General features: G+C 37.9%; 2 protein-coding genes across 3 annotated transcripts in view; one reads left to right on the top strand and one right to left on the bottom strand.

Moving 5' to 3' along the window:
• The first annotated feature begins 1143 nt into the window (after nt 1-1143).
• On the top strand, nt 1144-5292 carry LOC137977714 (uncharacterized). 2 transcript variants are annotated; one of them, XM_068825032.1, is made up of 4 exons: nt 1144-1260; nt 2160-2320; nt 3131-3243; nt 4940-5292. In XM_068825032.1, the coding sequence occupies exons 1-4, from the start codon at nt 1256-1258 to the stop codon at nt 5144-5146; spliced, it is 486 nt and encodes a 161-aa protein (XP_068681133.1). In that variant the 5' UTR covers nt 1144-1255; the 3' UTR covers nt 5147-5292. The 2 variants fall into 2 exon arrangements, with proteins under 2 accessions (XP_068681133.1, XP_068681134.1); XM_068825033.1 differs by having other exon boundaries at nt 1170-1260; nt 2163-2320.
• A 2182-nt stretch (nt 5293-7474) lies between these two features.
• LOC137977713 (uncharacterized) overlaps nt 7475-15000 on the bottom strand; it is a 36791-nt gene continuing 29265 nt past the window's right edge. Inside the window, exons 14-20 of the mRNA XM_068825031.1 lie at nt 14031-14157; nt 13384-13517; nt 13021-13074; nt 12633-12749; nt 12389-12511; nt 10261-10777; nt 7475-9590 (exon numbers count right to left, since the gene is read on the bottom strand). Coding sequence (XP_068681132.1) covers nt 10583-10777; nt 12389-12511; nt 12633-12749; nt 13021-13074; nt 13384-13517; nt 14031-14157 — 750 coding nt within the window. The 3' untranslated portion in view covers nt 7475-9590; nt 10261-10582. The remainder of the gene's footprint in view (nt 9591-10260; nt 10778-12388; nt 12512-12632; nt 12750-13020; nt 13075-13383; nt 13518-14030; nt 14158-15000) is intronic.

Below are 15000 nucleotides of genomic sequence, written 5' to 3'. Positions count from 1 at the left end.
CTGAAAATTGTGATCACAGTGATGGTTATTCATTTCAACAGCTTTAATAATTTTGGAAGAAAATTTTAACGATGTTGTATTGATTTTCGGTGCGTGCGTAGGATTGATTTATTTGATGCGAAAATTTATTGTTGAACGCGTTTAAAACAGGATACGGTAATAGCAAGAAGCTACAGATCCACTGCCTAAAGTGCAGAATGGACGACTTCGAAGTGCGAGAAACTTTTGTCTGTCCTCAACCATTTTTCGTCCATGAGTCCTCCGTTCCTAGACACAGTTGCAACAAATGTTGCAAGTTCAACATTTTTAGTTAATACTCCCGACCGCTCTCAAACGAGCTTGAGTATCTCCAAGTACTTTCATGCGCGAATCGATAAGCAAAACAATTTAACTACAATTATTAAAATGGGTCTTTTCACGTTGTCAAATCGTTAACAGGTAGCCATAGTTTTTAATGTCAGAAAAAGATTTGTTTAGTCACGCTAGGGTAGAATGAAGTTATGGTTAATTTAAGAAGCCAACAATATTTCTTTAAACTTTCTTTTTAAAGACAGAGATTTCCGCGAATTTTTTTCAACCTATTCACTTAAAATATTATTTCTCGCTAAGTTTTGCATCTTTTTGTCCAAATGAACGCCCAAAAATAAAGATTTCTTAACGATCTTACAGTGGAATAGTTTTTGTAATTTAATATTCTCTGTCAAAAGTTTGCATAAGAAGCTTGAAATATACATCGCAACGCACACGAGAAATTTAGTCGCATTTTCCTCTTCGTCGAATTCTCGTTTCTTTCTTATTTTCGGATTGGCCCAGCCAGCATTACTCGCGGGAAAATCCAGTTTCAGCGCCTTTATAAGATCAATACCGCTCAAATCAGTGCCTTCTCTTTTTGTGCAACCGGTCCCAAAGGCAACCCAGTTTACGCTCGTAGAGCGTCTAGTTTAGTTTTAAAATTCTTAGCTAGTGCATTTTCCCGGACGTGCAGCCTCGATATTATTTTTGTCCACATATGGGCATAAAATTGGTGTCCAAAAAAATTTTTTAAAAATCCCCAGCTTTGTTCCAAGGAAAGGAGATGCAAGTTACACACTTTCAATGTCGTGTGCTAAAACTCGAACTATTGCAGGGACAAAATGTGCCCCCATACATAGGGTAGGATGATATACCGGTCCATGGCATTCTCTCATGGAGTATACCACCGTCGACACCACCGTCAGTGTTTCGTAAAAGGAAAAAGGAAAGTCTAACAATTGCCATGGGGTACGAAAACTGTACATCCTTAGGAAACGACTACTGAATTTCACAAAACAACCAGATCAGAACATCGAGTTTATTCTATTGTTTCAGTGTATGAATAATCGGTCACGCCAAAACGCAGACTGCAGACTGTGCAGGGGTAAAATATGGTGTTACCCACACTATTATTGAGAGCTAACCGTAAACAGGCTAACCTAAATATTACTTAGGCCTAATTAGGCTTACCGAATGTTATTTAGGCCTAGTTCAGGCTAACCGAATTTTCATTTTACAGACGGTCTGCAGTCTGCGTTTTTCAGTGTCCATGATCATGAATAATGGGAGCAAGTTACTCTGTGCCTCGCCTCATTCAGCTGTACTATCGCGAGTTTTGGTCAGACCTTGGAGTATGAATATTTTAAGGTCCATAACATTTAATTAAGATCACTGACAAGGTTAAATTTACGGTTCTGATCAGAGTTCTGTCACTTACATGTCCACACCCCTACTTTAGCTTTATATTCAGGTTATTGTACTGTAGTTAGTGAATGTCTTTAATTAAGGACGGCGCCTACTAATTCAAAGGTATTTTTGAACGGTTTACCATGCATTTTTCGAAGATAATCAACAAGATTTGTAAAAAGCTTTAAAATAAAAGCAATGCATGATGTTCTTTTCCAAATTGAAGCTTAATCATATCTGAAAAATGCATGGTTATCCCCAATTTTCTTTTTGGATACCAAGGACACTTGCAAAGGTCTGCTTTTTCCACATAGTTTTAAACTGTGCAAAAATATCCCTGTATTAATAAGTATCACCCACAGGAAATCAGAGTACCTGGAGATGCGCAGAACGTATGTGCAATAACAATAGTAGGCACCGTCTTTAAATTTAGCGTGAGTTTAAGTATCTTATTGCCTCAGCAGTCCTTGGGTGGATTATGGCTTGCATGTGTACCAGGTTAAAAGCACAACCCAGACCAGACGTAAATTTCGTCAGGTATCCAGAGAAGCTTGTGGCGAATCGATGGAGCCACCAGATGACAGCGCGATCATGTTTGGACAATTAACTGCGGAGGACAATGGCAAGTGTTTCTCCTCTTAATGTGTGGACAACCTACCTCTTGATTATTTTGGGTTCCCAGTGCTCTAATTTCAATGTTAAGTTGAGCATGTAAAGTCGTACATGAATATATTCGTTCTTGCACAACAGTAGCCTGGAAGTAAGCTTGAATCTGACCAATGAAAAATTGCAGTGAAATATTTGTCCAAGATATAAAAGACTAAAAGACTGAAAGTGGCAATATTTTGAATTTATTCTAGGATTTTCTCAAAATTATGAATTGGCAAATTGGCTATGTTTTTAAATGTAATTTGTTTAGTCTTCCAAATAAGCTTACTTTTGATCTGTAAACCTACATGTACGTGGACTCAAAACACTGAAACTTTTTTTGGTTGATTAGTTTGGCCATAGTTTGATGCTTCTGTACTCTGATTTGAAGAAATCTGAAATTAGCCTAGAAAGTTATTATTTAACCCATTGAGCCTGAGAGTGACACTTTTACTCTGTCTAATGCCAGATGATTTTACATTTTACTCATTAATGAGGGGGAGGGGGGGGGGGGAGAGGGGGGAAGTGTCCAGTAGGGAGTTTGAGGGTGTGAACACTCCTGCTTAGTGTCTTCATTAGGAGATAATTATTGGGAGTTATCACAAGAGTCCTTTTTTATTCTACCAATTTGCTAAATAAGGAGATGGTCCACCTATTAACAGTAATTAAAGCAACCTTCTCTTTTAATAAGACACAAATAGGTGTCAAGTCAAAGGCTGCCGTCATCACAGTTGAAAGGAACACTGGCATCATTGACACTTGAATGTTTGATGTTCTCTGCTAGATCCAGTAGTGTGTGTCATTTGTTCAAGGCCTGCCAAGACTGATGTTTTGGATGAAACCAATCGAGATTTCTTCCACTGGATCAACTTTCTGTTTGTGAAAGGTGACTTTCAAGTAAGAACATAAGCATATTTCGTAAGCAAAAGTTAAGTAGCTACTGTCCCAAATAGGGGTTATCTTATCCTGGAAAAGTGGATTGTTATCTCCTGTAAGCAAGTTCAGAGTTTCAAAACATAGGCACACATTGCGTACGTGTGGTAGTGCAGTAACACAGCACTTTATTCCAAAACTGTCAACTGAGCTGCATTTTGTTTTTCAGGAGATTCAAGTTATCTTTGCATAATATGAGCGTGATATTGTAATATGTACACGATGTTGTTTTGGTAGCGTACATCATTGTTGTGCTATGGTAGATGTCTTAGGTAAATAGTCCCCTGAGAAGACGTGTGGTTACTAGTGAAATACTAAACCCAGAAAGATTGAAGAAAATAAAAGGGAATGGAGAAACATTGGCTTAGAGGCTGACGTGTTGATCAGAAGTTGCAACTTCTTTATCACCACAAGCTTCTGATAGCTTTCCAAGACAAACGTTCACTGAAGTTGACCCCCTGTCTAGCGGGGTTAGTATTTGGATGGGTGACCTCAAAATATACAACTTTCTGAAAATTCTATTTTAACGCTCAAAAAATGCGAACTAATCAAGGTGCAGATTTTGTTAGCCGGCTTTATGCAAAATAAATATTGATACACAGTCTTTAGGAAGAGCAGAAGGACGGTCTATGGACAATAAAATATTTTGCCATTGACAACAAAATTTGCAACATGAAAACATAAGTTTTGAACTCGTCAACAAAAAACAGTTTGGGAGATTTTTGCTACGTTCAATTGTTCTATTGTACTTTTGGCTGCACAAGTAAATAACAACACCGAAAGTGACGTCGATTTTAGCGGCCGCCATAATCAAGTTATCTTGCGTGTTTACTGACAACTCGCGCAAAAAGGATGCATCTGTGTCGAAATGATGGCAAGACACCAGGTTTTTTTTTTTTTTAGTTTGCTTTTTTTTCTTTCAAGTACATGTACTATAAAGTTTGACGAGAAATGTGCAAATTCAACACAAAGATCACAATGGCACAACTCTTGAGGTTGACCATTGTTTCTGCAAAGCTCAAAATTCACTCCCCAAGATTAGGATTTTATCACCAGTTAATTCCATTTTTTCGGAAATAGCAGCTGCTTTACTATTCATCAGCGCCACAAATTCTTGCCAATTTTGGGGCTCATTTGTTGAAACTCAAGCACACTTCCAACAGACCTGTTTATTTTTTGAGTTATGCACACGCTGCGGGCCTATTGTCATCATGGACTTACACTCTTACAACCCAGTGACATAGTGCGTGTGTCAGGATAAAAGCAAGCATATATTAAAAAAAAAAACAAGAAATTTCAAATGAAAATTTTTGCAGATATTTAGCATAGCAAAATAGATATTTTTGTTTTTATCCTGACCTCCACATTTGTTGCTTGAAACTCTGAACTGGCTTACTCACTTTAAACCTTGAGGCAGGGTCCCAAACCCCTCTTCATCTTTCGCTGTGTTTACCAACTGAACACCTAGAGAACAGGCTAATATTCGCTTTGATGAGGAAACCACTTGCTCCCAGTGATTTCTATAATTATCATCTTGCTACCAAAATGAAGAAGAGGTAAGAATGCACAACTTGCAAGGTATGGTTACCCTGGTGTTATTTTGCCCATAATATTTATGAAGAAACCTTGACTTCTACTTGTAAATGTCCTTTGCCTTCAGAGAAGAGGGTTTGGGAGTTTGCTGTTGAATGCTGCTGAAAGAGAGTTGAGATTGCAGGCACTCAGACCAATAAGAGTTGAAAGTGCCAAAAGAGCAGTGGAATTCTTCAAATCCCAAGGCTACAGAATAATTGGAGATCCACTAGACTGTGTCTTTCCTGGTTCAGCACTATTCAGAACTTTGCAAACTATGCAGAAGTTTTTTTAATCAAGGAAACTCAGTGCTTTCCACCAGTTAGTATGCACTGACTGTGGTTAAAGTCCACTTGAACAAGACAGTCAAGACAGCTTACAGCAAGACAATCATCATTCAATTCATCTGAATTGAAGAAGCTGACACAACCAATTCACGTACCACCACATTCTCTACTCTGTAACGACCTCACTCTCAGTTATTAAGTAGTTAATAATTCACTCATATCATTCACCTTCATCTTAAATTCTACATGCTGCTTAACCAGCAACCAATGGAGCTCCATTGGTACTGGCAATATATGATCATGCTTCCTAGACAATGTAACTAGCCTAGCAGCAGAGTTCAGCATGTATTGCAGGTGCAGGATCTTGTACTTGGGAAGGCAGCCCATACAAGAGTGTGTTACAATAATTATTATCTACGCTAGAAGTCACAAAGACATACACCAAAGTCTTAGCTGTTTCTATACTAAGACACTTTCAAATTCTCGAAATTAATAAATTAGTTGAGTGAAAAGCAGATTTACACATTAGCTCGACCTGTTTATCAAAACCAAGATTGGAGTAAAAAAGACCCTCCAATGTTCCTTGCATGACCAGTACTGGGCTTGCGGTTAGCATTTTTAACTTGTAGACACTCCAGGAAGGGAGCAGGCCAATGCTTGGCATGGAAGACTAGGATCTTCGTTTTTTCATCATTTAACTGCAAGTTGTTATGCTGCATCCAGGCATTGACACTACTGATGCAAGGCCCCGTCTTGAGTTTGGTTTCGTCAATGAAAATTAACCTTTTCCTTATTAGTAAGTAAAAAAACTGTGTTTGTAATCCATCTCCCACAAAGAATGAAATTGAAAACCAATCTTACATAATAATGAAAGAGTTAGTGTTAAGGACGGTGCATACCATTGTTATTGTGCATACGTTCTGCGCATCTGGAGATACTCGGATTTCCTATCGGCCGTGCTTCTTGATACAGGGATATTTTTGTGCGGTTCAAAACTATGCAGAGAAAGAAGAACTTAGCAAACTCCTCTTGGTATCCAAAAAGAAAATTGGGGGTAACCACGCATTTTTCAGAGATAATTATTAAGCTTCAATTTGGAAAAGAACACCATACATTGCTTTGTATTTTAAACTTTTTACAAATATTGTTGATTATTTGTCCTCGAAAAATGCGTGGTTACCCCCAATTTTCTTTTTGGATTTCAATAACACTTGTTAAGATATGCTTTTCCCGCATAGTCAGTAAACCGCGCAAAAATACGTTTGAATTAGTAGGCACTGTCCTTAAACACTTTCTTTTATCACACATCCTCATACAAAGAGCTTAGCCTTCAATCTCAATGTGGATTGAACTCTGCATTTGCTAAAACTATTTAAGTCTTATTTTCTTCCACTTTCATACTGCCATTGGGACGAAAGTAATTTTTGCAAACCAGGCTTTAGAAAGGTTGCAGGTAGTGCCTTCAGGTAAATGCATTTTATAGATGGTAAATAGTGAAATGTGGCCAGCACGTTGCTTTGCAACAAGCAAAAGGACAACTGCATGGTTTCAGGTGGGATTTAAGCCAAGGACCTCTGTAAACCCTTACCTAATATTCAACCCATTGAGCTGCAAGAACACCCTTGAATTAACTTATAGTTGCAATCACATCTCAGGTGCCAGACATTTGGGAGCTTAAGCAATGACAACGGCAACGGCAACAAGAACATCACAAATTAGCATATTTAGTGGGCATTACAACAATAGCTTTGAATGCCCTGCACATGCGTTTTTCACTTTTGTCCATTTCTTTGCAGTCATCATCAAAACAACAACGTAAAATAACCAAATTTCTTGTTTTATGAAGAATGTCAGCACTTGAGGATAAATTTTCATTTTCTCCCCTAAATTAAGTGTCATTTTTGAGGAACTACCACACCCTTGTCATATTAAGAAGGTTGAAATAGTCGTGAAATGATTAAATTAACGCAAATTATATTTTGAGATGACATTCTCGTAGCGGTCGTTGTTGTCGTTGCTTAAGCTCCCTATTGTCACAGACCAGAGGGGCCCTTTGTCTTAGCAAAACTTTGAAAGTCTTTGATAAGCAACCTGGCTCCCATGGAATTCTTGTAGCTCAAAAGTAGCCAGCTATAGCATGAAAAGTCGTAGGTTTGAATCCGGCTAGACACTCAAATTCCTCATTAATTGTTATTTGTCCTTTCACCTGTTGCTAAGCGACTAGCTTGTCACCCTGGTAAATGTTAAAAACCTGAACACCCTTTGCCCTGCTAATTGGGTAATATTATTACCCATTGTATCAATGTATCAAACCAATCTCAATGTAATCAGCAATATTGTGTCAAATGCTAAAGAACTTTGAGAAAGTTTAATTATCTTCTTATCCTTATTACAAGCTAAGGCACATTTACATAATGTATTTCAATTAATTAAGATGTGCCCAATTGGTTTTATAAAGGAGTTACATGGTAGGTGCTAGCTAGTAAATAAAATTATTGACAATCCTCCTTGAGGTACTGTTGAGGACAATGAAAGAAAAAGTATGTACCAGTAAGTTTTAAAAACCCAACAGGCAGGGGGCAAACCAGTTGGTTATTTACAAGCAATGCCTTACAATATTATTAAACCAGGGCCACCCCTATTGCAAAGTCCACAGGAATAGGCCATGCTGCCTCCTGACAAAAAAAAAAACACGGAAAATGACAAAAGGGTTATTAATCAAATACAAGAATAATGATAATATAATAATGTGCTACAACTGATATTAATAATTGCCCCAGTACTATCATTTATAGATGAAAATTCTAAGGTTAGTGCATTCTTGAAAGAGAGTTTCACGTCTCTGCGCATGGGCAAACTGTCATGTCAGCCTAATTAATTCCATTGTTATTAAAACAATCGAAAGCACTGATGTAGGAAAAGGAAACAATGCCATAGAAGTGTAATTACTTATTGGAATTACTTTTGCAATCATTTCCTTTCTGTTATGAACCTACTGCATGCAAGTGGATACGGGGTAAATCGTGCACAGAATAAAAATTAACGTCCACCCATACAATAAATTCTAAATCAAAATTAAATGTAAACCTGCCGTATCTTCCACCAAATTTGGGCCTTAGTCATTCAGTCTATTTGCTTTTTAAAGAGTATTAAAATACTCCCAGTGATTAATGAACATCATCTGGTTCAGTAAGAAACTGTAGAATTCACAACTGGTAGCGCCAAAGCTTGGACATGCACAAAACCGTGAAACTGCCCTTAAGGAGGCTCTAAAGGGTTTTCAGCTGAGCACGTACGTAAGCGAGACATGCCATTCTTTCATTGCATCGTGCTCATGAATCAAAATGGGTTATCCGAAATAAAGATGTGACCTAATATCATGAAAACCAGAAATAAACTTTGGTAGAAATGTTGAGCAATATCTCAAAACGTAGCTTGGTGACCCGGATATTTTGTATACAAGACTCTCTTCTTTGCAGAAAATAAAAATTTTTTTTTACATCTTCCAACAGCAGTTTTATGAATAAGTCTTGTTCTAATATACAAGGTTTTCCCATACAGTGTCTTAAGTGAGAAAATTTGATGAAGGTTAATTAAGAAACTTGAAAAAATACAATGTAGATTTTAACCCATTGACCCCTTGGAGTGAGATATTCCTCTGACACCTGCAGACGATTTTACTCATCAATGGGTGAACAACCCCTACCATCAACTCAAATATCCCCTTAAAGAGACTTTCCAGAAACATAATTTTGGAGAGCCTTTTTGCAGTACTGTGCAGTTGCCATGGCAACAGTTGGACTAGAATGACAGCCTAAAACAAATTGCCTGACAATAGTATTGGTCAAATATCAAAACGTTACCCTACTGAAAGGATCAGCAGTTGTTTATGGTGATTCCCTGATTTTGCATTGAACGACCCTACTGCCCATAATGCATCATCGGCTCATGCAGATTGATAAAATGGTGGATTTCATTGATGCCAAGCTTAATCCATCAAGGAATGGCTACTTTCTCCTGAACGAGTATGGTAACCCCTGTTCTAAATTTCATATTTTTGCTGAGAACGGTGTCTTCACAGAGTAGTAAAAAAATCAGCGAAAAGCTATGGCCAGTTTTTAGCAATTTCATGAAATTGTATGGAAGGAGCCACCATGACAAGTTTAATAGCCCACACTAAAGTTAAAGTACATTTTTGAAAGTTGAGTACTCACGAAGGCATTCAAATAATATTTTCGAGTACGTGAATTAACCATAGAATGACACCAGGCTTTGCGTTATATCAGGGATTACACAGTACATCTATAAAAATGAGCTACATTTCTCCAACCTTGGGGATGTGTGGCAATTGTCAAAGTGGCTTAAATAGCTGTATTAGTCAGTGTCATACCATGGAACCAAGCATGGTGACCCCCAACCTCGTTCCCAGGGTCTCTCGAGCGAGGAGAGACCCTGGTAGGGTCTGGTCACGTGCTTCCATGACAATTGAAAACACTAGGGAGGGGTCCTCTCTAAACAAGGAACTTGTTGCATTTGTTTCGGCCCCGCCAGCGAAATTTAGACTGCGGCGAGTCGTTCCATCCTTCGCGCTCTTCAGAGTTCGCGGCGCCGACGGTGACACCTCAATGCACCTTTTCACTCTTCCCTGCCTTTCGCTTCTTTGGAAGTGACTTTGGCTCTCCGTAATCATTGCCTTGAATGCTCGAAAATTATTCAATCGTTGTTCACAAGGCCTACACACAAGATGTGGCTTTAATTCATGGAGTTGTAAAGTTCCTCCAAACACAGCCTCGGCTAAGGCGAGCAATTCTTCAGTGGCCTTCTTGAACAGATTTTTACAATGTAAAACGTCTTTGACTGAACCGCACAATCTACAGCAACTTATGACAGACGATGTATATGTTTTCTTCGGCGTTTGCAAACTATTATCGCCGGCACGTGAAACTTGGTTTGTTTTCGTGACAACACATTCCGCACTCCCGTAGTCTCAGTATAGACAAAATTCTTACTAAGCCGCCCATTCCTCCATTGGATAAATTGTCATCTCCCAGATTCTGGGAGACATGTGACCAGACCCTACCAGGGTCTCTCCTCGCTTGCCCCAGGCGTTAAGATGAGAGACCCTGGGAACGAGGTTGGGTGACCCCCTCTTTTTTGCTACATTTTTATCATCCCCTTGACATGTTACAACAGTGTGCAAAGTTTTATCGCAAATCTATGACAAGTCCTATTTCTAGGGGATCACCTTAATCCTTTTCCTTTCGAAACCAAATGTCACCAGTGAAAAACCCTTTCGAGCCTCTTGAAATCCAGTTTTAAAGGCTCAAATGTATGTTTCACTAAACTATCCGTCAAATGCTACCCTAATATGAGATACCAATTATTTTATTATTTTACTCTTGTCAACATTAAAATTGTCTAATCAGAGAAATGGAGAAGCCTGCTCAAGGATCGTCTTCTTCCTGAATTGAAGGTTGTCCTGGTTCTAACAAATTTGGATCCAAGTCCCCCACAGCCATATTTTCATACTGAGATACACTAAGCTGCCGCAAGACAAGCTTCTTGTAAACACCAGCCTTAGCTAACAAAGTCTCATGGGTTCCTCGTTCAACAATGTGACCCTTGTCAATCACAAGAACCTAATGCAAATAAACAAAAAACACCAATATCACCGAGTTAAAGAGATAAACAACCACACACAGTTGTATTCAAATAAATGACCAACAACATTAACCTTCCACTAGCAAACCAAGAACTCAATTAACAAAAGAAGACATATAATAATATGTAGATTTAGCCAAGCCTAAAAGCGGAGCTCCCTGGTTATTTATTCTTACTGCCTGTAGGGTTTGTGAAAATAAAATGTTTCGAATTGTCCGCGTTTTGACGTTTCCGGTTGCTGCTTTAATAATTAAATCATTTTCTTTCCTTTCTTCTATAGAAAAATTCATTGCCTAACTAGTGAATTCCACGGTAAATTTTACGCTAAAAACCGATATCGCATGAATCAGGAAGCGATGAGTGCGACGCCGGTTTTTCCAGTGAAATTTACTTTGTAATTCACAGTTTGGCAATAATTTTTCCTTGAACCGAATGAGTTTTAAAAGAAAACAAGCACACCCACAGCGAGCAAATGGAAAAGGAAAAAAAAGCCATTTCAGAGTCAACTGTCAATAGCCAGCGAATAGGAATCATGCTAAAATTAGAAGCCATAAAAACAACTTTGTCAGTTCAAGGTCAAAGAAGAGTTTCACTGATGTGCTTCATTCCACTTGATCTCTGAAAACAAGATCATTCACATTTTTATGTATTTCATTGAAACACGCCCGGTTGGCTTGGTACAAGAATCGGCAAACTACGGCAAAGCAACCAAGAAAGGACGAACTTCAAACACGGTCTGCTCCAACACTTAAATAACGTTTGGGTGCTTTAAACAAACTTCTCAAAACACGAGCTAGTGAGATTTCCCCCTAACCCTAACCCTTACCCCTAACAAAACAGAATACCAGTAATAGCTCATACTTAGCAAACACAAATTCTTTCCTTGGGCACTAAACTGTTTGTTATTTTTCGGATGCGTTATTTAAAGTGGATGCATATTTTTAAAAGTTGGTTTAATCGGTTCTTCCTTTGTTCAGGAATGAGAATCAAATTTTTATTGTCAACTGAAATTAAGCTGTACTCTGTTGGACATAAAGAAAGAGTTGATTTGTTTTCCTCTAAAATGCGAGTGAACAAGTGCTTTTGAAATCCGTTTGCCCAACTGGTTTTCGTTGTGCCTCGACAGTGACAAGAAAATTTTGCCCTTATGTTATAAACACATATTTGCAATGAGTTCTCATAAAATTAGGGTTAGAGTTAGGGCCACAGAAAGAGCACGAAAAATGAAGCCTAGCTCGCGCTTATGTTCAGGTGAGTTAACCTGGGTTGAGCCTGCAATCCAATCGGAAACCAGTACGTGGTCAGCAGCCAACTTCAAAAAAACAGCTGACCTTGGTGAGCTCTAAGCTTGAGCCTGCAATATGGTCATGTGATACTGGTCAGCAGATATCTTGCTTTGACAGGTCACATTGGCATACATGGAGGGTGGACGTACGGAAGGATGTAACGTACGTACGTACAGAGGTTCATGACGTCATAGCTATAAAACCAAATTTTCTCGCATCGATGGGTTACCATATTTTCTTAACTATGGTGCTCCGCGCGCTCGAAGCTCCGCTATTATGTATTTTAGGGTTCCTGTAAGTTACCTGATCAGCATTCCGCACAGTAGACAATCTATGTGCTATTACAAGTACTGTTCTATTGACCATTGCACGATCAATCGCCTCCTTGACATAATGCTCACTTTCAGCATCCAAAGCACTTGTTGCCTGAAAGGAACCAAAGCTATTGTTCCCATCTTCACAAGAAAATTTCACAAATCTCTGCATGACGAATTTCATAAGATGATTACAGCAGTGTGACAGTTCCATACAACACAAACAAACCAACCTCATCCAGTAAAAGAATTTCAGGATTCATTAGGAGTGCTCGTGCTATGGCAACTCGCTGCTTCTGGCCGCCAGAGAGTTTTACACCACGCTCACCCACTTGAGTTTGATAACCCTCCTGATATAGAATGAGCATTTTGTCAATTAAATATTAATTTTGCTAAATTGCATAATGAACTACAGAATATGATCGAATTGATGCTTATATGCTCTTTGGTTGTTATGCATGATAAATGACGTTATGCTACTTTGCTATGATAAGATGAATGAGGGGACAGACAAAAATAAAATCTTTGTTTGAATAATTTTTGGTTCATTTGACTGATGTCTGTATTAAGTGATAATATGACCTTCAATGATTTTTTCTTTGTCTTAGTCTGCATGCTCACCTCAAATGTTGTGATGAAGTTGTGAGCATTTGCTTGCTTTGCAACTTCCTCTATCTACCAAAAGGAAAAAATGTCCATTACTGCTTTTATCCTGGGCACTCCTTTCATTTAATAATAACAATTAATCATTTTTCTACAAGACCATACTCAGGTGTTTCCTTAAATTGACAGCAATATAATTTTTAAAAACATTACAATTAAGTAGAATAAGAATAAATGAATGCATTACATGTGGGTCAGCAAAATAATTGGTAAATTGGTAATCTTTTAGAAAAAAAAATCTACATTGTTTGTGTCAGCTAGTCTAATCATCATGAGCAACTAAAATTTGGAAAAATTGTCAAGTAAACAAAAATCTCTCACCTCTTCTTGTGTTGCATCACATCCATATGCAATATTGGCTGCTATTGTTGTGGCAAACAATACTGGTTCTTGGCTAACAAGGGCAATCTTTTTTCTCATCCACAACAAATCCAAATCAGCCAAGTTTGTTCCTCCTACAAAATTGAGTGATATGGCTACTTAACCCTTTCAGTCCTGAGAATGAGATTTTTACTCTGACTATAATGTCAGACAATTTCAACGAAGAATAAGTTAATAGGACAAGGAGAGCTTAATGTCCTTAGAAACCCTTTCTAAAGGTAATTTGTAAAGCCCTGGTATGTCCGAGTCTGAAAAGCTGGCATTTAACAGCTGTCCTGTTGATTTTTGAAACTTGCTGATAAATAACCAATATTTACATAATTCCATGCTGTCCATTTTAACACAAAGCTAAACCTGCCTCAAGGGTTTGTCCATGGTCTTATTGCTGACAAGCAAACAATTAAACACACAAACTGGCCTAATTAACTCCTCCTAACAAGAAGAAAAAGAACTGGTCTTTTTCTTTAGGAAAGCTGTACACACTCTCTAAAAGGAAAAGATCTCAGTCAACTAGCAAGTAATTATTATAGTAAAAAAATTATATATCATTATTATTACTACCGGTACTGTCAATATTATTATTATACCTATGGAGATGATCCCTGACTTTGGATCATAAAATCTCTCCAGCAAGCTGATCACTGTTGACTTGCCACCACCAGAAGGTCCAACTAAAGCCACTGTCTCACCAGGTTTCAATTCAAATGACATTCCCTACAAAAAAAAGTCAATGAAATATTAAGAATCCTGCTCCACACTGCATTGCATGTAACCCACTTCTAGCTACGTGTTTAGTTCATAATTCGCATCTGCTTTTCATGACCTTTTCTTTTATAGAATAACGTACCTTAATATGGAACAGCTTACCCTGGGGATATTAAGGAATCAGAGTTGCTTGACTCCTTTAAATGTAAACTTAATTAATTAATTAACCCTTTGACTCCCAAACCGGCCAGACTTAGTATTAATTTTTTTACTCTGTCTAACACCAGACATCAATGGGAAGCCCCCAGGAGTCAATGGGTTAAGTCACTTTATTTCAATAGACTTTTTGATGGTGATAATTTTCAGTCCTTTAAAGTTAAGTTTGTCCTAAAAGTTGCAGTGTAAATATTTTTTTAGCCTGTACATGCTGAAGTGGGAGTCCTTTCATTTTAAAGTTATAATGGTCAGCAAAGAAAGATAAAATAAATTACTTGTCAATGACTACTGTCAAGAATTATTTAGAAAGGCAACTACACATACACACAAACACACACACACACACACACACAACAATCAAATTGAAGAAAGGAGAAGTTGAAAAAATTTTAAGTGATAACTGCCCTAGGTCAAGCTTCAGAGACTTTACGTAATGAGACTTGAGACTCTTTTAAACATTATTAATAATTATTACAAGGGTGTTTGGAAAAGTCATAGGAATGTCATTTCAAATATTTGGTGCTTGATAACAGATAGCAAATCGTTATCTTAGAAGTGAGAATGAGTTTCATAATCACGGTAATCACAATTAAATGGGAGAAGAGAAGACAGGAGGAGGTGGTAAGAGATTAATGA

This window comes from Montipora foliosa, chromosome 11, assembly GCF_036669935.1.
Source record: "Montipora foliosa isolate CH-2021 chromosome 11, ASM3666993v2, whole genome shotgun sequence".
In the NCBI taxonomy this organism is placed as follows: Eukaryota; Metazoa; Cnidaria; class Anthozoa; order Scleractinia; family Acroporidae; genus Montipora; species Montipora foliosa.
Note: the sequence above shows the minus strand (reverse complement) of the source record. Positions and strands in the feature narration are given on the sequence as shown.